We start from the raw sequence: 22,215 nt of genomic DNA on the forward strand, positions 1-22,215 counted from the left end.
GTAGGCATTTTGCACTTGTGCCACGAAACCATTCTATTAACTAAGGCTTTCCATTTTCCTGCTTGCCTTGGGGACAGTATTTATATAAATAAAAAACCCTCGCCGCACAGAAATCCCACCAGAATCCCAAAGTAAAGCCCACTCTCGTAGGAAACGCTTTCTGCTTATCCAGTGACACAGAAAGATAGAAGGGGACGCCAGTGCCTTAAGCAGTGGCTTTCCACATTATCTGACACTACTTAATGTTCTTGCAGGGTTTCGGTGCCTTTGAGCGTTCAATCTTGACTCAGATTGATCATATTCTGATGGACAAAGAGAGATTACTTCGGCGGACGCAGACCAAGCGCTCAGTGTACAGGGTGCTGGGAAAGCCGTTGCGGGAGCTGGAGCCACCTCTGGAAGCTTTATCAGGATGCACGGTAAGGGCTTCTCCCCCGCCCCCTCCCCAAGAGATGGTAAAACAAATTAGTGGGTGTTAGTCTTTGGAAATGATGGATAGAACCACAGATAAGAGCCTCCATTGTAAGGCAGAGTTTGCAAGAGGGCCTGCAAACTTTTTTTTTTTTTTTAAAGTCTGGGTTACCTTTCTGGAGCATTGGACCCCAAAGAGAATCAGGGCGTGCGTGGACCAGTGTGATGATCTCATGTAAGAAGAGACCTTGTGGATCAGACCAATGGCCCGTTGAGTGTTCCACAAGAGCCAGTCAGGTGCCCAAAGGGGCCCAGATCCACCCCGTGTGGCTGGCTCCCAACAACTTCTATTCAAAGCTATATTGCCTCTGAACATGGAGGCTTTGTTTATCCATCATAGCTCATTGTCTTCAACAAACCTGTCCTTCATTCATTTTAACCCATCTAAGCTCTTGTGTTATGTGTCATCAAGCTGCTTCTCGCGACTCTAAAAGGTCCTATCACTAACAGCCTTGCTCAGATCTTGCAAACTGTTAGCTACTGCTATAGCTTCTGGTGGGGAATTTAGTAAGTGAATTACATACTGCGCAAAGAAATATGTCTGTTTGAATCTTGGCTTCACATTCTAGTGCTTTGGGAGGGGGAGAAAAAAGTTCTCTATCTTCATTCTCCACATCTTTTTATAAAAGTCTGTCATGGCCCCCCCCCCCCCCGTTATCTCCCCCCACCCCACAGTTGAAAGATGCCGAACTTTTTAGCGTTTCCTTTTAGGGATAAGTGTGTCTGATCCAACAGGGCTGCTCTTAAGTTTTGACATTGGTGGGCCTCTATACTCCTAGCCTTATATGTCCATACTTTGCTAGGGCCCCGGAAATGTTAACCACGATTTTTTTTACATTGCATAAAGATAAAGCCAAACATTTGACAAAGTTGCCTTTTAAACATACAGCATCAGTATAGTTCAGTGCTTGCTTGGGCGAGGAAGGGTAAGTCACTCATCCAGTTGCCATCAATGTCGGGCTGGAAGGGGGTGTCCTTTCCAGCCAAGAAAAGGGCTGAGCCTTCATCTCCACATCTTTTAATTTAGTTCAAGTATGTCCTACCATTCTCCCCATTGGGGACCCAAAACAGCTTACATCATTCTCCTCTCCTCCATTTTATCCTCACAACGACCCTTTGAGGTAGGTTAGGCTGAGAGACAATGACTGGCCTGTGGTCACTGGCCTGTACTCTGTGGTCCACTGCAGAGTAAGGATTTGAACCTGGGTCTCCCAGGTCCTATTCCCACACTGTAACCGTGATACCACACTGGTTTACTAAGATGCCCCATTGTTCTTTTGCTGCAAGTCCAAACTGTTTTGAGGTTGGCAGTTTGTGGGCCAAAGGGACCACTTAAGGAGAAGGGTAGATTTAGCTTGGGGGCTGCCAGTTGCTGACTTCTGAAGTAAGTCTCTGTGTTTGCAGAAGGCATTGAGAAGGAACCTTGAAGCTCAAATTCTACCCTGGGGAATCTTCACGAATGTATTTTTCTCTCTCGTCCTCCTAGGAGGCCTTTCCGCTAGCTGCAACCAACGCCCACCTCAAAGACCTGGATGAGGAGGTCTTTGATGACGATGACTTTTACCATCAGGTGAGGCCCTATTGGGATTGTGGAATGCGGACATTCACACAAACTAACCGTGTTGAAAACCTGACCCTTCAGCTTTATTGAATTGGCTCAGCATTCCATGCAAATAAATTGCTGTGTGAGATCACATCTGACAGAGCATTTGGGAAAGAAATTCTCAGAAGTACAGGTGTGCTGTCAGATGTCTTTTAATGTCCTTAATTTGTTTAACCAGTATTATTGCAAAATGCTCATCAGCCTGTGTGTGTGCGCGTGCGTGTGTGTGTGTGTGCGCGCGCGCGCATGCAGTATGCTGGGGTGGCACAGTGCAGCACATTCATGTCCACGCTCAGTGCATGTGTGCATCAGAATCCCAGTTACACGCTGCACATGCTTCCCCTGGAGTCTCAGTCAGGGCTCATTGTACAGCACATAGCAGTGCTGCTCATGCGTACATGCAAACGCACATGCAGCATGGGAGGTTACAGAAGTGTTGCACTGTGCCTTGCGCTGCCTCTACACATGGGGACTCGAACAGCCAGAGCTGGGTCTCCCAATGTAGGGCTGGCGGGGGGGGGCACTGCTTTGCTGGCCCTGATGAGGCTCAGGGTGTACATGTTGTAAATTATAATTTTGTTCTTAGCTATAGCAGTGACCCTGTCTGAGTAAATGGGAACTCAGATTCCCAGAGGGGTAGCCATGGTAGTCTGTGGTAGCAAAACAGAACATAAGTCCGGTGGCACCTTGGAGATGAGACAGCATTTATTCCAGCGTAATCTTTGCGTAGTCCAAGCTCGCTTCCTCAGATGTATTCTGCAGTTCATTCTGATGCATGGGAAGAAGTGAAAGGGGGAGCACTCTTGGGGCATCGTTTGTGGGCAGGGAGGGATTAAGCTTTGCCCTCACTTCCCCACCCCCTCCAAACGATCAAGATGTTCCTTATGTAGCCCCACCTTTCATCTGCACAGCTCCATCCTTCTTATTCTCTTGGGTCATATGGAAATGTGATAGAATTTAGGCAGCTAGTTTCTTGTGGGCGCATATGTACACATACACATCCACAGATATTAAAAGAGATGATATGTATACGTATATGCATGCAGGGATTCCATATATGTGCTCCTTATGCAGAGTCCAACCAGTGGTCCATCTAGCTCCAAATCATCTACTCAGGCAGTTGTGCTCAGGAGGGAGGAGGTCTTGACCAGTGCCTGCTGTCTTGAGATCTTTTTAAACTGCTGGGGATTAAACTTGAGTCTTTCTGCATGTAAAGACCCTGCACCTTTCATAATTTAGCCCCCACGTTATGGAGATAGATCAAGATGTGTAGCCATGTTAGTCTGTCTGTAGCAGTAGAAAAGAACAAGAGTCCAGTAGCATCTAGAAGACTAATTTATACGACTAATAAAATTTGTGCTAGGGATCCCATTCCCACGTTATGGAATGGGATCCCTGAGGAAATGAGGAGGTGCCAACTCCAGAAACTTTTAGAAGATGCTGCAAGAAATCTATTGGTAGGTGGTGGTATCTGAGGTATTATTTTATTTGATACGTTTTAAATTGTGATTTTTAAACCTTTGATCCAGAGGAGTTAGCCGTGTTAGTCTGTAGTAGCAAAATCAAAAAGAGTCCAGTAGCACCTTTAAGACTAACCAATTTTATTAATAAAATTGGTTAGTCTTAAAGGTGCTACTGGACTCTTTTTGATTAAACCTTTGAGTTTTTGAAATAGTAAGTAATATGCTTCTTGCTAACAGTGATAAAAAAATGATCTCTGTTTGGAGATTGCTTTCTTTTTTCAAGCCGGCATGCCGCTCTGACGATCTCAGTGTCTCCTGTCAGCCACCCCTTTCTCTTTCTTGGTTTTATGATTGTGAAGCGTTAAGGGGGGGCTGGCCTGATCTATCACAGTGTTGTTGTCGAGCCGTTTTTTCAAAAGCTAGAATCTTGCCAAGTCAGATGTTTGGCTGGAAAGAGATAGAAATAACACCTCTCTCCCCTTTCAAATGGTAGCAGGGCTTCAAATCTTCCTATTATTTGTCAACTTTTCACCTGAATCAACAAGGTAGCTTTAGAGGTACAGAAACATCTCTACCAAAGTATAGAATCAATGAAAAACAAAGGCATCAAACCACAAACTTCCGCAGCAACCAAAGTTAAATTTCTTCCCCATGCTAGTTAATGCCTGGGCAAATAAAACTGATTTTATTCAGCACCCATTACGATAAGTGCTGGGTGGATAGATAAGGGATGGAGGGAGTCTTGCGACAGATAGGGCTCCACTCCGGAAAACCACCTGTCCCTAGTATCTACCCACCTAAAACAAGAAGTGAAGAGACAATCTTTTCCACCCAGTGCACAGCAAAAAGCGCTTAAGATGCATTGAGGAGCGATCTTTGCCGGCTCTGTAGAGAGGTGAAATTTGAACTTAAATTTTAATTTAAACTACGCTTCCCGGATAACATTGCGTCTCTCTACCCTTGAGCGTTCTCGTATAAGAGGTTTTATGTAGAGAGACTGTTAATTTCAGGGCTTTAAGTATTCTCAGCTGTGTGTTGGCTTATACTTTCCCCCCACTTTGCTAAACATGACCTTGCAAGTTTTTATGATGATTCTCTTTTGCACGTGTGGATGGGAGTGGGGAATGACCTGCCCAAAGTGTCCCAGAAATGCACAGCAGAGTTGACTTCATAACTTAGACTGGATTGGGCTAGAACTTAGACCACTTACAAATTTTTCAGACCTACTTTTCCCTAGCCACATGGATAGAAAACTTTAAATAGAAATGACAGTGTGGTGGAATACGTACACAGACTTTGGTTCCTATGGGGAGCAGGAATGGAAACTCCAGAATTTGCTTACTGTTGGCTTATTCCAGTGCAAGGAAGACGTCACTCTAGAGGAGTCGCAAATAATGCTGGAGTGTGACAAAAATGTACTAATCACCCTGTGCTCAAGTGCCTGGAAGGGCAATCGGCATGGGGACACCGTGCTAATAATAAAACAGTGGAACAAAGAGAGATGCAATTGACTCGAGAGGGCAGAGGCGGGAGAGGGAATGTGGGTGCGGGGAGTGGGTGGCTGAGCTCGGAAACCCTCAAAATCAAATGTTCTGAAATGGTTTTTGGTCTTGCTTTCCAGTTTCAGAGCTCCAATACGTCATGTCTCTCTCGTCCCCTCCCCAGTTAATTGGGATGCCAGGGTTAATCTAAATTAAAGCTTAAACTAATAGAGGTCTCAGAAGGAAAAGGAGCCACCTGAGTTTAAACAAATGGAGCTGCCAGGCGTTGCGGTTCCCCAAGGGGGAGAGGGAACGCAGCAGCTGCCCTGGAGCCCTTTCGATAAACCTGCAGGACCAATGGGTGCCTTCTCTACCCCTTAAATTTTTTTAAGTATGTGAAAATGTATTGCTGCCGTTTAAACTTGCATTTGCGCATGGGGAAGAGGGTGTGTTTGCCTGTCCCCCCAGGTGCTAACATCTGGCAACTCAGCAGGCAACGGGCTGGTTCCCTGGAAGCCCCACTGTCTCTAAATATGGTGTACGGGAGGGTGGCAGTGCCAGTCTCTCACCTGGCTTTGGCAGTGGACTGTAACAGCTTCTCCTTCTGTCCTTCGTACACAATGTGCGGACAACTGCTGTGCTGTGGGGCAGACCTCCTTTTCCGTTCTCTCCCCTCCGGTTCTCCCACTTCCTTCCTGTCACTGCCGTTCTCCTTATTTCCCTCCCGTTGCCGCCCCCCCCCCGCCTTCTCTTTTTCTCCCGTCCCCAATATGATACTTGGAAGTGTGGATCTGTAAAGATTACCACTTCATTGTGTCCAAGTAATTGAGGAGATGCCCAGCCCCCTTGACAGACACCGCGGAGTACCCATTCCACTGACCTGGTTAATTTTCTTCCACTGAGTAGGATTTGGCAGAGAGATTGGAACTGAAGCCTTATTCGACAGTAAGGCAGCGCTGAAGGGGAAAAGCAGCTGTATGTTTTCTGTCACCTTCCAATTAAATTGGCTTCATAAAGGGCTTTCCTTTCTTCAGCAGGGCAGGGAGCTCAGGCTGCAAAGCTGCTTTGGGGCAGGAGCACAGCTGGTTAGAGTTGACCTAGACCGTCCCCTGAATGCCTTGCCGGTCTGTCTCTTTCTGTTTTTACTTGGCTCATAACTAAATTACGTCCCTGCACATCTATCAAGCGTGCGCACGCATAGTGCGAAAAAGTGTGCCCAGAAGGAAGTATCTGCCGCTTTAAACGTAGAGGTTTCAGGTAGCTGCATCAGGTTAAGGAAAAGACCAAAAAACAAAAGCTAAGACCAGCCAAAATCGACACACCACAGCGTGCAAGCTTCCAAGGGTCTACCAGAGCACTTCATCAGGCTGGATGTGGGGGAAGGGGGCTTTATATAATTATGGCCTCCATAAAGAGCGGGGCGACCGGTGTTTTTCTCTCCGTACTGAAACTGGGTTGTGAGTCTGTGTGTATCATGCAATGAAATAGATCGCTAGTGGGCTCAGGGCAGACGGAAGCCAGCAGTTTACAGATTGCATAATTAATTTAGTGGAATTGCTGGCGTAAGACATTGTGATGGCCGTTACCTTAGATCCTTTCAGAAGCTAGTTAAGGGTGTAGAAAGCTGACGCATCAGACAGAGTCGACTGTGTTTTTACTGTAGCACAGTGGTTAAGTGGTTCGGCCTCAAATCAGTACTCTGCTGGTTCGAATCCCACTACTGCCATGAGCTCAGTAGAGGGCCTCAGGCAAGCCACTCCTCTCAGCCCAGCTCCCCAGCTGTATTGTGGGGATAATAATAACGCCGACTTTGTTCACCACTTTGAGCAGGGCACTCATCTGTCTAGAAGAGCGGTATATAAGCTCAGTTGTTGCTGTTGTTTTGTTGTTTGTCAGGCAGAAAAGGGTCTTTTCTATCAGTTGCTATGTGTGGCCCCTCCCCATCGAAAAGACCCAGTTGCATGTATGAAAGCTGTGCGGTATTGGCTCAGGTTGTTGTTCAGCCTAGCTTGGTGTTGTCTGCTTAGAGGCTCTCGGTAAGAAGGGCTTTTCCCAACACCCAAGTCCATTCAATTGGAGATGCCGGGGACTGGTCCTAGAACCTCTTGCTTTCCAAGCATAGGTGTTATTGCTGAGCCATGGCCCCCTCCCGTACAAAGTTTTGAAAGTTTGTGGTGGCAGATATGTCTGTGAAAAGCCATTAGATCATACTTTGAGCCCATCGAGATTTTTGGCTGTTATGGCTAAGGACACATGATGTGGATACCATGGCTAGGCAGGGCCTGGTTTAATCAGTGCCTGAATGGGAGGCCTCAGAGAGCCTCGTGGCAATTCCACCCTTGAATTTTAGGTTGGAAGAAAGGCGGGATACAAATTTAGTAAATAAAACGAATAGACGGCGGTTCCTGGGCACTAACAGCAGCAGAAGGGCTGTCGTGCTTGGGTCAAACTGGAGGCGTCTGGTAAGGATGTGCACCCCCCCCAAAATTCGGTAAATCTGATTTTTTTTTTATCGAATCTGAGGGGGAAAAATTGGGAATTCCCTGAATTCCGAATTGATTCTCTAATTCGGTTTGGGTATTTCCAAAAAATTCGGCAGTTGTTTTCTGTGGGAAATTCACTCTGGGAGATATCCGATGAGCTGAAGGAGTCATTTTTCAACCAAACTTCACCAAATTTGGCGGAAAGCTACTCCTGACTGTCCTCTAAAGATCTCCCAAGTTTCATGAAGATTGGACCCCCGTGGGCCAATTTTATGGGCCATCAAGGAAGGTGCCCCACCCACTCTCAATTATTCCCTATGGGGAAAAATATCTTGGAGCTGTCCAGGGGGCTGGAGGTGGCATTTGTCCTGCAAACTCCACCAAAATGAACTACACACCCCTAGCATCTGGGTGCCCACTGCGGAAACAGAATGCTACAATAGATTGTGTCTTTGATGTGACCCAGCCAAGGGTCTTTCATTCCTAAGGCAGTTTTTATTCCAGCCTTGACTGTAAATAGATGGGGAGGAGCACATATGAGTTTTAAAGACAGCAACTGCTGTGTTTCACATGTGACTGAAGTTTTCTTTTGGTAATGTGTTCTATAGCAGAGCAGTGACAAATCCCGGAAACTCAACCGTGGTGAAAAATGGGGAGGGGGAGGGTCTGACAAGCCGGTTTACCTTAATTAAACTGGTGAGCAATTAATATGGACAGTTGATCTCGTGGCTCTCATTAGACGTGTTTAGAGGGTTTTTTTCAGAAATAGGAGATGCCTCCAACCGTCCCCTTTAGGTTAATGACAATACGATAATCTTATCCTAGGCATGTGTCTTTGGAATGGCTGAGTAGATGGTTAATAGCATGTTTTAAAGCTTGGTTTGGGGGGCTTCTCTTAATGAGTAATGAAGAAAATGTGGCACTTTTCTTGGTTAACAAGAAGATTTGGCCGTGTCTGCAGTGTGTTCTTTACGGGTCCCTGCTGAGTTCAGAAGTAGATTTAAACCCATCTCTGACACACAGACGCACGCATGCACAAAAAAACTGGGGATCAGTACTGGTGTGTTTGCAAAACGGTGGAGTTGGATTCTCCCACAGGCTGTCCAGCTAGTCCCCTTCCTACCACAGGGGGCAGGGATGAACCGCACAACCCAGCTCTTGAAGCACATTTACACGTGTGGCGAGAAGCGCATTCCTTGTTCTGCACTGAAACCTTTAGATTGCGGATCGTTGTCCTTTAGGAATAAACTTGGGTCAGCGTACACGGCTCCTCTTCGCCACTTCATCCTTGCACCAGCCCCCCTCAGTAGGCTGTTGTGAACATTCTTCCCAGGCCTCAGAGGCAGGATGCTCTGACTTGCATTGTCAGCACCTCTGATTTCTCATCGCCGACCTCACCTGGGCGTGCTCCTGTCATCAACCTGCCAAAGTTTAAATTGCCCTTGATGAAAATGGTCACATGGCCGGTGGCCCTGCCCCATCTCTGATTTCTCATCGCCGACCTCACCTGGGCGTGCTCCTGTCATCAACCTGGCCATGCTCTGTGAGGAAAGAGTTCTCTTGTATGCTGTCTGCAGGGCTTTTTTTTCTGGGGAAAGAGGTGGTGGGACTCAGTGGTGGAGCTCAAGACCGCACAACGACGTCATTTTGGGTCAGCTGGAACAAGGGGGGAGGTTTTTAAAGTTTAAATTGCCCTTGGTGAAAATGGTCACATGGCCGGTGGCCCCGCCCCCTCCAGTCAGGGGGGAGTTTAGATTACTGGAGCGGCTTGTAGAGCAATCTAAACTCCCCTCTGTCTGGAGATCAGGGGGCGGGGCCACTGGCCATGTGACCATTTTAAGAGGCGCTGGAACTCCGTTCCACCGCATTCCCACTGAAAAAAAGCCCTGGCTGTCTGTGAGGGGAAGGGGTGGTGGGGATTCCATGGACCCTCCTGGTCCTCTCAGTGGCGTAGCTGCTGCCTCCCTGTCTAGCTTGGGGGTCCTGAGCCTGCCCGTGCCCTTTGGCTCTCCGCCCGGGGAGGCAAGCCTCTGCTGTCGGGGTGTCAGCCCTTGGCCCTCGCCGGAACCCCCTCGCAGCCTCACTTCCTTTCTCCTCCGTTTGTGGGCTTTCCTCCTCGCACTTTGCCCCTCGTTCACTCGCTTCCTCTCTGCCGCCACCTCCCTTTTGAACTTTCTGCCTGGACGCCGCCCTCTCAGCGCATCCCAGTGTTTCCCTTCGCCTCTCCCTGTGCCCTTCCGGCTTGGCCACCTAGGGCGTGCTCACGCTATTCGGCCCCTGTGGCTTTTGCCCGAGCCTAGGCTCCTGCAGCCGCTCCTGGAGGTCCGCTCCTGCTGCAGTCCACGGTGCTGTGCTTCCCAACCAGAATCCTTGCTCCCTGAACCCCCTGCCAAGGTGAGTCACCACAGTTGTGTTGAGGGTGTGGCTGATCAAAGGTCTCACAAACGCACACGAAGCTGCCTAATCCTGCCTGGGCTCATCCAGGTCAGTCTTGCTACTCTGACTGGCAGTGGCTCTCCAGGGTTTCTCAGGTGGAGGTCTTTCATGGCATAGGTTTTTGCTGTTAGACTAATTTTATTAATTATTTTGAGTATTATCATTTTATCTGTTTAATTTTTATTTTTCCTCCTTCTATTAGGGACTTCCCAAAAAAATCTGCTCAAGCTGGGGTAGAAATTGACTAAGTAATAAAACAAAAAAGTAGGGTTTCTAAGTTCCAGCCTGAAGGTAGATAACGGTGCCTTTTTAATCAGAGAACCACCTTGGTGTAGTAATTAAAATCCAGGAGTAGGCTCTGGAAACTTGGGTTATGGTTTTCCCATTGCTGTTGTTTCTGTTGATACAGCACAGTGGCTGATGAGGGGCTTCCAGGGATCAGGTTTCCCTGCTCCGTCCCCCCACCTCCACCCCAGTCTTGCAACACTGGGGCTTTTTCAGTTTTTAGGAAAAAACACAATTGAATGTTGTTATATTATTTCAGTGTTATAACAGTCTGTATGTGACATTCTTTGAATTCTCGGCTTTAATTTTTTTTGGGGGGGAAGCCTCTAACCTTTTTAGTTGCAGAGGTATAAGGGGAAAGGTATATCTCTGCAATGAAAGAGGCTAGAGATCTCCTTTTTAACAAAAGTGAAAATGGGGAATTCAGAGAACCCAGACTGCTATAACACAATTCAGTCGCCAGTTAAAAAAAGAAAAAATCCCCCCTGTGGTAGTGAAAAAGAACAGGAAAAATAGCTGGAAAATCGGAATACCTCACTGCAGACACAAGGCAGCCACCCCAATCTTCGCTGCAATATTTCCCAATCTTCATAGCCAAGCAGCTTCCAGAAGCGTCGGAGGAAAGCTGAGGAATGCCTCATGATGTTGTGGGGAAGCAGGAAAAATCCCATTTCCCAGCATCCCTGAACCTGACACTTATGACCCATGTGGAAATAGCTGGTAAATACAGAAGAGGGGAGGCCAGTTGCGTAGCATCCTGAGCTCTTTGGAGGAAGGATAAAAATTGCACTATGTTAAATAAATGCACTGATGCATCAGGAGGGAGAGCAAACTGCCCCTTCCTACCTGGTTTCCGTCACTCTTTTTATCTGCTGTGAAGTAGGAAAGGGGAGGCCAGTGAAGATCCCCCTCCCCACAAAAAAAGGAGGCAGCTAGACTGAGCTGGTTGGTAGGTTATTGTTCCCTGCCAATGTTTGCTTTGTTGTAACCATAATCATGACTTAAAATGTTCGCTTTTTCAAATCTGGGAACTGTTTGGACTGGTATTCGGAAGTGTTGTCTTTGTCTAACGGGGAGGCCTGCATGTTAGCCACGAAGAACTTCTTATTCAAGAAACCTAACTCATCAACGAACCAGGGTTAGGGGTAGGGAGCCTTTTTGGACGGAGTGCCAAAGAAACCAGCAATGTCTACCAGTGAAGATGTTCATGCACAGGGAAGAGTAGAGAGGTCATTTCTAGATCCACCCGGGACCGACCCAAGCCCCAAACTTACATACCAAGCCACATTGATTAATTATATTTTTAACCCACCCTCCCCACAAGCAGGCTCAGGGCGAGGTACAACATTGATACACCATAAAAACAATAATCACACCATAAAAACAGCAATCAATAAAACCATTCCAAGACAAGGCAGTCCTGCACTCCTGCCCATCGGCATGCAAAAAGGGGAGGTAATAGCGGACAGATAGACTGCTGTACCCCTTTTGGGGGCAGCCAGCAGTGGACCATAACCCCTCATAGAGGGAGACCGGTGGAAGGCTCGGCAATGATGGACTAAAATTAGCCTTCACCATATGCCTGGCGGAACATCTTTGTCTTACAGGCCTTCCTAAATGATACAAGATCCTGGTGGGCCCAAGTGTCCTCAGACAAGAGTTCCACTAGGTTGGGGCTAGGACTGAAAAGGCCCTGGCCCTGGTAGAGGCCAGCTGAGCCTCCCTAGGGCCAGGGACCACCAGTAGATGTTTTCCAGTTGAACAAAGCGCTTTCTGGGGCACATACGGGGAGAGATACCCCTTAGGTCTGCTGGTCCCAGTCCGTTTAGGGCTTTATAAGTCAGAACCAACACCTTGAACCGGATCTGGAATTCTGTTGGGAGCCAGTGAAGCTGCTGCAAGGTAGGTGTAATGTGTGTCCTACATGAAGCTCCAGTTAGGACACATGCATCAGTATTCTGGACCCGTTGAAGTCTCTGGATCAAGCCCAAGGGCGGCCCTGCGTAGAGCAAGTTACAGTAGTCCAACCTGGAGGTGACCGTTGCATGGATGACTGTTGTTAGGTCCTGGGCCAAGAGTTAGGGTGCCAGTTGCCGGGCCTGCCAAAGGTGGAAAAAGGCCGCCCGAGCCACAGCCACGATCTGGCCCTCCATAGACAAGGAGGACTCCAGAATCCTGCTGGCTAAACCAAGCCATGTTAAATAAGTAATGAGCGGCGTTTGAATTCCAAACTTCTTGTCTAGGCCAGCAGGATCAACGTTGGTTGTAGCTGTGCAGGAAAGAGATTGTGGGTGTGTTGTTAAAAAGTTGGTGGTGTTTTATGCCAACGAAGACTCTGCTTAAGAACAGATGTTCTCTGCAAAGGGGACTGTTTGGTTTGCAGAATCCACCATCCTTAAAGCAAAATTCTGGTCCTTATGGATATAAAGATAGGCTTGAGCAGCCAAAACTACTTGATGAAATCTTGTCAGGGCTTGGTGAGGGTTTTATTTTCTCAGGCTGGGTTGTTCTGGTGCAGAATCTCACCCCTCCCCCCACACACACACAGCTCAGGCACCCAGCAGAGATGATGGGTAGCAGATTGGGAGGTGGGGGGACAAAAGGACGTATTGCCTTGCTCGGTGATGAGATTGAGCTTAGTTGAGATTGCATTAACAAGAGTTCAGAACAAATCATGGAAGACTGGCCCATCAGTGGACCTTGGCTGTAGAAAGCTATGTGGAGCCTCCATATTCAGGAGCAATGTACCTTTGAATTGCTGGGGGGATTGAAACAGAGGGGACGGTTTTGGCCTCTGCCCTCTTCCATGTTTTAGTTGGTCGCTGTTCTGGACCATTGGTGGTGTAGAATAGGATCCAGAATGCAGGCCTCTCTTCAGACGGCGCCTTCTGATCTTCCTTCTGACACTCTGTGATATTGAATGGAAGATGTGAAGGCCGCTTCTCACCCCCGCCCCCCACTAACCCTGAAGGGCAGTGTTTACAGAGCAGCATTGGAGTTACACAGGTTTATTGTGTCGTCTGTCGGTGTAAGGCTCAACGTGGATCTTGTATTTAGCTGCCAGGAGTGACTGTGATGAAGTGGGAGAGATAAACTGATTGATTCCCCAACACCTTCTTGGCACACAATCTATCAGATAAACAGGACAGAGAGAAGAGCTTGCTGGGTTTTCTGTCTCTCCCCCACCCCCAGTCCCTTCAAGAACAAAGCAGCGGCCTGTCTGGCCCTTAACGGCTCTGAACATAATTGCTGCAGTAATAATAATTTGGGGAGGGGGGAATAAGCAAATGAAGAAAACATCACAGGGGGCATTTTAATTGCCTTTCTTTGTTTTTTTAAAAAAAGTGATTTCAGTACAGAAGAGTCAGTAATGGAGAGAAAATGTCTATACATTTTTCTTTTTAAAAAGTCTTTAACATGCTTTTTAAAATAAAAACAGCAACCGAAGCTTGTTTGCTTTAATGTCACTGTGTACTAGTCTGTAGAGTTTTGCACTGCCTTGATTTTTCCAGGTTTGTTCTTTTTTGCTCCAGCAACCTAATTCTAGACTTGCATTTTCATGCAGTGCCAGTTTTTTTTTAAAGTTAGAGGTTTTGAGTTTCTGTGCCGGTTTGGGAGGTGCCCTGAGAACCTGCTCACCTAGACCCATGGCAAGACTATGAGACCAACTTGTCCATGAACAGGGAAAAACATTTCCCTGTCTCCATGGTTTTGTAGCTCCATCATCTGCATGGCGCTTTACAAAGCAAGTGAAAAGACAAATCCCTGCCCCAAGGAGCTTGCAGTAAAATTCAATAGAGGGAGCTAAGTAAGATGGAGGTGAGATTAAAGAAATACAGTTTAAGTTCTTAAAACTTTTCTTTCTTCCATCAAGGATCTCTCACCAGAAAGATTAGACTTCCTTAAAAAACCAAAGCTCATATTTCATTTTATCTCCCACCTCTCAGCTTAGTCTACCTCGCTGGGTGGTTGTTGTATGGATACAGTAGAGAACAGGAGAATGAAATAAGTCACTTTGGGTGACTTTCTCCCCATTGGGGAGAAAGGTGGGGTATAAATCAAACGGACAAATAAGACATAATTTTAAGTTTCAGCAGCAGTGCCAAAGTCGTCTTGTAAATTTTTTTCATGATGTATTTGAAAGGAAACGGGGGTGGGGGACGGGGACATGTTCTGGGAGGTGGTACCCCCATGTCTTAACCAGTTCCGAGGGTAATCCTATCCACTTACATTTCTGGTGGTAGACCTTTCCTCTGTACTCTGACTTCATTGCACACACAGTAACTAAGAGCACTTTAGCAACATTGAGTGGTATTTGGACCTTGTGGGACTATATTTTTCCACATGAGACGATACACCGTTGTTTGCCGCTTTCCTCCAGAATGCAAGTGCTGTAATCTCACACCTGTGGCATTTAAACTGGAAGCCTGTTTTCAACCTTTGGTGCTAAGACAGGGTCTGTAAAGAGCTGGGCCTGGAAAATCTGCTTTTCCCTCCCTCCGTTATTTTTTGGTTTTTGTAACATCTAAATGAAGAGTTCTGAGGAGCCCAAAAGCTTTCCCAACTTTTTGTGTAATTTTCTTTGGCCCTACATGGATTTTGTTTCTTGTTCTGGAATTTGGGTTTACTGATATGGCTGTTTGCAACTTTTTTTTTGTATACCTCAATGGAAGCTGGTGGAACAGAATTGCTCAGCATAATGATGTATTATTTATTTATTTTCTTTATTTATGTACCTCACCTTTCTCCACAGCGGAGACCCAAAGTAGCTTACATTGTTCTCCCCTCTTCCATTCTTACCCTCACAACAACCCCTCTATGAGGTAGGCCAAGACTGAGAGATGGTAACTAGCCCAAGGTCACTCTGTGGCTTCCATGGCAGAGTGGGGATTCGAACCAGGTCTTAGTCTGGTACTGTAAACACTGCACCACACTGGCTGGCTCTAAAAGCATGAAGAACCCAGGGTCACCCAGGGAGCTTTCCTGGCAAAGTAGAGATTTGATCTTGCATCTCAAAGATCCTAATCCAATACTCATCTCTAGAACCACAAAGGAATGCTTTTATAGAGAACTAGCTTGATACCTGTGCTTTGCTATGGTATTTAACTACTTTAAATCCAGTTATGGATTTAAAATAGTTAAATACCATATGCCATGAGGATGCCATGTTTGACTCTTCGATTCACTGGTGCTATGTGCTATTAAATGTTATACTTTTGCTTGGTGGATTTATTCTTCGCCCCTGAAGAGGTTGTTACAATGAAACATCGGGTTACAAGCAGGCGCTGAATGTCGGCCGACACGGGGCTTGTTTGCCATCATCCCACTACCACATTTTCTACCTATAACAAAGCAACAAAGATTCTTTAATGCAATAAGGACTTATACAGTACTTACCTGTCTATACGATCTTCTGGGAGCTTACCTGTTGGATGTCTCCACGATCAGTGTTTGGCTGCACCTATTAGATTATATACCTACCTGTTGGTCGCCTGTCTGTTAGACATTGATTCATTGTGTGATTGGTTTGACTTAGTTTGACACTTTTTGATTCTGAGTATTCTTGCTCTTTGTATGATTAATATATCTTGATTTGACTTTGTATAATTGGTACTTATTGTTTTCTCATTTCACCCTACTCTTGTGTTTTTGCACCTTAATATTCTGTATTTGGAGTGGGTACCTCTTTTTTTGCGGAGTCCCACTGGGAGATTGGCAACCCGAGTGAACTGTGAGGGGAAGACAAAGAAGTGCGTTTTACCTCAGGACACATTCAAGGACTCCCAGTAGCAACGGCAGACTCTTTAGAATGTGGGGGTGATGACCAACCAGGCCGCATATACAAATGACCTTGAAAGGCTGGCCCAATCAGGGAAGAGTGGCAGAGCTGGCAGTGAGCAGGGGCACAAGCAGGCAGCAGCCTGCCAGCCATGCAGGGAAGCTATATCCCTTTGGGAAAACACAATTGACCCCTTTTTACCCCTTACGGGGTGAATTTCTTAAGATCTCTTCCATCATGAAAGGAATGTGCTCCCCAAATTTCATGTTTCTAGGTCTAGGGGTTTGGGCTGGGTATTGATGAGTCAGTCAGGACACTTGTCTTTTTAAAAAAGAGAGAGAGAGAGAGAGAGAGAGAGAGAGAGATATTGATTGATTGATTGATTGATTGATTGATTGATTGATTGATTGATTGATTGATTGAGGGATGGGGGAGCTGTTCCTAGTTGTTCTTCCAAATAGATATATATGGATATATGGGGGGGGGCAGTATCCATGCCATCTATAAGGTCATGAACAAACAACCGTGGGAGCAGTGCCGTTCCATGGCCTTCAGAGATAAAAACATATTTAGTCTACTCCGAAAGGCTTGAAGTGATGAAGCAATTAACATTTCCAGGGGAAGGTGTGTTCCATAGGTTGAGAGATTGCTGAAAAGGCCCTCCTCAGTCTCCTTTGAGACTAGCAGTTCCTCCAGGGAGGCCTCGTTGCCCAATCTCAGGGCTCAGGTCGGCTGAGCTGGGAGGGAGGCAGTCTTTCTGGTGTATGATCCTGAGTAGAGATGGGCGCGATCCAAAAAATGTTAACGATCCAGTGGATTGTGGATCGGCGGCGACGACGATCCTGCATGAACGATCCGCGCCGATCATCTCCCGTTCCCGAGCTGTGGATCTTGGAGGCCAAAGCGGGGCATGCTGGTATTATGTGGGAAGGTGGGTGATGATGGCGGCCGCTGGGCCTGGCAGGCACAGGGAGGTGGCGACGAGCCGTCTCCCCTCAGGGGACGGGGGGTCTGGCCACTCGCCAGCGGCACCCCCCATGTGCCTGCCCACCAGGCCGAACTGGAGCGCGCTGGTATTCTCTGCGCAGGCAGGATGGTGGGTGATGATGGCGGCCGCCAGCCCCGGCAGGCACGGGGAGGCGGCGACGAGGTCTGTGTTTGGCCATCAGAGCTGCCTATCAGGGTTTGCAGGGATGAGATTGGAGTGCCCATGGCTACAGAACACCCCTTTCCCCCTCCCTCCCCTGGGTGTCTTCTCCCAACTGGTGACTGCTTTGCTGCTCCGTGGTTGGAAAGAAGCCCTGCTGATCAAGGAAAGCTGGGCTTCCATTCGGGTTTCCAGGGCGACAGAAGGAGGGCAAACAGAGCTCAGACATTCCCCTGGCTCCGTTGCCAGGGGAATAGATTGCTGGCGCCTGAGTGTCTGGATCCCCGATCCGAGCCCGATTGCCCCGATCCAGGCCTCTTCCGATTGCTGGATCGTTAGCTGTGGACAATCACGATCCGTTGGATTGCGCTTGTGCGATCGTCATTATTGTGGGTTTTTTCCGATCGTAATGCGGATCGTGCCCATCTCTAATCCTGAGTAAGGGTTGTGTTCAAGGAACTGGTTGGACGTGGTGGGCTGGAAGGGGCATGATCCTGGCTATACTCCTTGGGAATGGATGTGCAGAATTTGTTTGCTGCGTTGGGAGTGGGGTAACCGTCTTGGAAACTGCAGTAGAATGGTGGGCTGGTGGTTGCCGTTAAGTTAAAATGTGGATTATCCTTCCCCCCCCCCTCAAAGTGGTGGGGTACAATTCCTCCCTCTGTTCACAGTGGCCGCATCCTGAAGCCTGCTCAGCTAATTATTGAAATAGTATCTGAAGTGGGAAATATCTGAAGAAGGGAGGTGTGACTCTCGAAAGTTTACGTCCTGAAAATGTTCTCTAAAATGCCTCTGGACTCAAACCCGGCTGTTCTACTGCAGACCAACATGGCTGCCTTCCTGAAACAAATTATTCAAATGTAACTGAAGGGGGAGCTTTGCTGCAGGAGCGAAGCATGCCCATGCCTTCAAAAGTGCCTGTGGATGGAGAGGATGAGGGGGAGAATCAGGGAAAAGGCACACCCTTCAAAGGAAAATAAGACTAAATGTCGTTAACAGCAGGGGGTGTGTAATAACATTAAGTGCGCGTGTGTTTCTTTACAGAAGAAGAATGGGTTGAGGGGGAAAGAGAGGGATGAGTGAGGGAGATGACTGAGAATATGGGCGGAGTTGAGAAGTGTGAGTGGAGTGAAATCTGATTGGACAGTAGCAGTTCTCTAGAGGTGGAGTGAACTGCAGGGGTTTTTTTAGTTACTGAGTGGAGAGAAAAGTATTCATTCTGGGCAAAGCAGGCAACCTGTGTGGAAGCCTGAAAGCCTTGTGGAAGCTCATTCTAGTTTAGTCAGGCAATCTGTGTGAAGTCTGAACTGTGTTTCTGAGAGAAAACATTTGTTCTGGTCAAAGTAGGCGACCTGTGTGGAAGCCTGAAAGGATTCTCATTCTAGTTCAGTCAGGCAATCTGTGTGAAGCCTGAACTGTGTGTTTCTGAGAGAAAACATTTGTTCTGGTCAAAGTAGGCGACCTGTGTGGAAGCCTGAAAGGATTCTCATTCTAGTTTAGTCAGGCAATCTGTGTGAAGCCTGAACTGTGTGTTTCTGAGAGAAAACATTTGTTCTGGTCAAAGTAGGCGACCTGTGTGGAAGCCTGAAAGGATTCTCATTCTAGTTTAGTCAGGCAATCTGTGTGAAGTCTGAACTGTGTGTTTCTGAGAGAAAACATTTGTTCTGGTCAAAGTAGGCGACCTGTGTGGAAGCCTGAAAGGATTCTCATTCTAGTTCAGTCAGGCAATCTGTGTGAAGCCTGAACTGTGTGTTTCTGAGAGAAAACGTTCATTCTGCCTAAGTCAGGCAAACTGAGTGTGCCCGAGAGAGAAAGTCTGTGTATATCTGAGTGAGAGATTAATCTATCTAAATCAGTCAAGCTGTGTGGAAAGGCCTGAATAAATCTAAGTCTGTGTGGCGTTTATTCTCTTAAAGAAGACCTGTGTGGAAAATTACTTTGTGTGATTGAGCCTATGGGGGAAAAACTTTAAGAATAGATAACTATCTTTGAAACCAGCAAGCTTAAGAAGTAGTGTGAAACCAATACACTTCAGGTATTCATAAAGATTTATTTTGGGTTTTTTTTTGTTCACCCCAGAGTATATGTGATTTCTGTATATCCCAGTCTCATCCTCCGGGCCACATAATCCCTCGAAGGAGCCTAATGCTTGGGCACATTATTCAAGGAAAAATTAACTCGTCTGGAATTGAATTCCTGGTGGCAGTGTTGCCTACCCAGAGGATGAAATAACAAGAGAGTTTAAGGCACCAAGTCAAACTGCACAATAGAAAGTCATGACAGGGTGTCTATAGGGGAGGAAGTTGAGATGTTTTGTTTTGTGTCTTTCTGTTTTGCCTTTTTTTAAAATTATAGAACTCAAGGCTTCATAAATGGGGGTCACAGGTCGTCTCTCATCTGGGTACTGCCCAGATCCAGACCTACATAGATTAAGCAAGATGGATCATGGTGTGCCATCCATCCATGTTCTAGGCCCTCATTCTGTTTTCAATGAAGTCTTTGTCCTGTACAGATGTTCCTTTAAAAAAAATTTGGACCCTGAGAGCGCAAAACCCATGTGGGAATTTTTGAGGTGGATTTTGTCTCTTGTTAGTGACGTCATGAGCAGTAGCCAGTAGGTGTTGCCGGAAATTATATCAGAACATTGACTCATCTGTATCCCTGGAACACTGGAGTATTTGGGAACTGATACACATTGATATTTATATCCCTAGTGGTTGGGTGTCTTGGGGTGTGGTGTCTCCAGCGTGTACTCAGCTGCAAACCTTGCTCTTGACTGTCCTGTGGGCTATCCACGAGTCATGTGGTTTTCTGCATGCAGCTTCTTCAGATGACCATTTCCAGTGAAACGTTTTCCAACAGCGTCAACAGAAAAGCAAGTTGCGGGGCCCTTACAACTTTGAGAATAAATGTTTGGTCATGGCCTAGTAAAATTTCACACACCAGACTGGTGCCTGGCATGGGTTGCGGAGGGCATGGCACAAGTCTCTGGCATTCTGAGTTGTTCTCTTTCCCTGATACCTAGTAGCTCTCCATGATGCAAAAAAAGTTTTATATATCTGTAAAACTTCATAATGTGTTACAGAATTTGGATGCAAGGTGAGAGATGGGGGAAGAATGTGTGACCAAGCAGTACCTTCGTGTTTCTAATGCCCCATTAATGAGAGCTAGGACCTTAGACTTCCTTTGAAAATGAAAGCTGAGATGAACTGGGTGCCATATCTTTATGACCCTTAACAAGGACTGTCGCCATGTGTGGCCTACTTGGGGCATAACGTTGCCTCCTTCTAGTTAGAGCTTAACGGGGCCTGCAGCCTCCCTCAGGTACCCAGAAGGAATGGAGGATCGCACTGAACTGTAGGCCAGTATCTGCTAATCCAGACGCCAACCCTGCTTTGGGTTTAAGATGGTTAATTCCCCCTTCTGACTTGCACAGAGATGAATACCTTCTCCACCTTTCTCCTCTGTTTTCTGCCTGACCTTTTAAAGATCTTGGGCTGATACAGATAGAGTGGATTAAACTAATCATAAAATACTGATGGAAGTGCTGCGATACTCATTGATTTGTCTGAAATTAACCTTAGTACAATAAGTCTTCTTAGCTGTGTTCCGTGCTGCACTCCTGAGTACTGTCTGGCTTCTTCTCTTCCCTTCTCTTTCTCTTCCCTTTTTCACCCCTGCCCCACCCCTCAGGAGCTCCACAAAGCATTTCTGTGCAAGAGGCTAATTTGTGGGTCTGCCTTGCCTTTCCAAAGCTCAGGGTGTCTTGCAAAGCGACATTGAAACCAGACCATAAAAACCAGTGATAAAACTATAAATCAAAGCATGTGTGTGAGAGAGAATGCATGAAGCCATCTTAGAGTGAGTCAGAACCTTGGTTTGTCAAAGTCAGTATTCTCTACTATGACTGGCAAAGAAGCTCCCGGGTCTCAGAACAAGGTCTTTTATGTTACCTGGGCTGATTCTGCACATGTTGGATAATGCACTTTCAATCGTTTGAGGTGGATTTTTTTGTTCCGCACACGAAAAGATCCGTTCCAAATGATCTATAAAGAGGATTGGAAGTGCATTATCCAACGTGTGCGGAATCACTCACAGGAGATGCCAGGGATTGAACCTAGGACCTTTTGCACTCAAAGTAGATGCTCTACCACTGACCTGCACTCCAGTTCCCCCAAGTACACATATCCAGGCTTTCATGTGAACCTACTTTATACTGAACCAGACATCTCTGCTCTACCTGGTAAAGCCTTGTCTACTCTGGCGATCACTTTCCAGGCCTTGGTTTGAGAAAGGTCTTTCCCGGTATTTGCTACCCAAGACCATTTAGATGTTGGGTGGCTTCTGCATGTAAAGTAGGTGCTCTGTCACTGAACTGGAGTGCTGCTACTTGTTTCCTTTGGGAGCTTTGGCTGTCTAATGATTATTGCTTTAGGCATTGTTGCTTTGCCCAGCTAGGAGCAGATTTCGGTGTTTGCTGGATCATCACAAGGTAGTATGGAAGGACGGACCCTGCTCACGCAGGTTACTGTCTAAATGGACAGTTCGAAGAGAGGGCTTTTGGTCCCTGCATACCAGCTGGGAGTTAAATATGAATTGTGAACAGAGATCTCCCATTTGGTTCGATAGCCAAAAAAATGCTGACTCCGGCCTAAATTCATCTGCATGTGGCCCCCCGGGATGTACAGACGGCCTGCTTGTGGTTTCCTGTCCCGTAGGAACATACTGTGCCCTAGTTGTAAATTTGTGTTTATAGAGTGCCTATATAGCTTTTAATGTGTTTGCTAAAAAATGTTTATGTAAGTGGCTTGATGCTTTAGAAATGTTTAAGATTTGGGGAGTTTAATTAGGCTGTGTTTTCAAAAGCCCTAAGACTTTCAAAAGCCTTACAACTTCCAATGCTTTTTCCAAAATGTTCTTGTTTTTTTAAACATGGCTTCCTCTCTTCTCATTTCTAGCTCCTCCGTGAACTTATTGACCGTAAAACCAGCTCCTTGGACCCAAATGACCAAGTGGCGATGGGAAGGTGAGCAATATGCTGGGATTTTGCGTAGTGTGATTTGGGAA

At 46.7% G+C, this 22,215-nt stretch overlaps 1 protein-coding gene across 1 annotated transcript in view; it reads left to right on the forward strand.

The window, feature by feature from the left end:
- AATF (apoptosis antagonizing transcription factor) overlaps positions 1–22,215 on the forward strand; it is a 107,446-nt gene that overhangs the window by 46,128 nt on the left and 39,103 nt on the right. Inside the window, exons 7-9 of the mRNA XM_055000973.1 lie at positions 255–419; positions 1,958–2,041; positions 22,107–22,174. Coding sequence (XP_054856948.1) covers positions 255–419; positions 1,958–2,041; positions 22,107–22,174 — 317 coding nt within the window. The remainder of the gene's footprint in view (positions 1–254; positions 420–1,957; positions 2,042–22,106; positions 22,175–22,215) is intronic.

Source organism: Eublepharis macularius, chromosome 17 (assembly GCF_028583425.1).
Source record: "Eublepharis macularius isolate TG4126 chromosome 17, MPM_Emac_v1.0, whole genome shotgun sequence".
Lineage (NCBI taxonomy): Eukaryota > Metazoa > Chordata > Lepidosauria > Squamata > Eublepharidae > Eublepharis > Eublepharis macularius.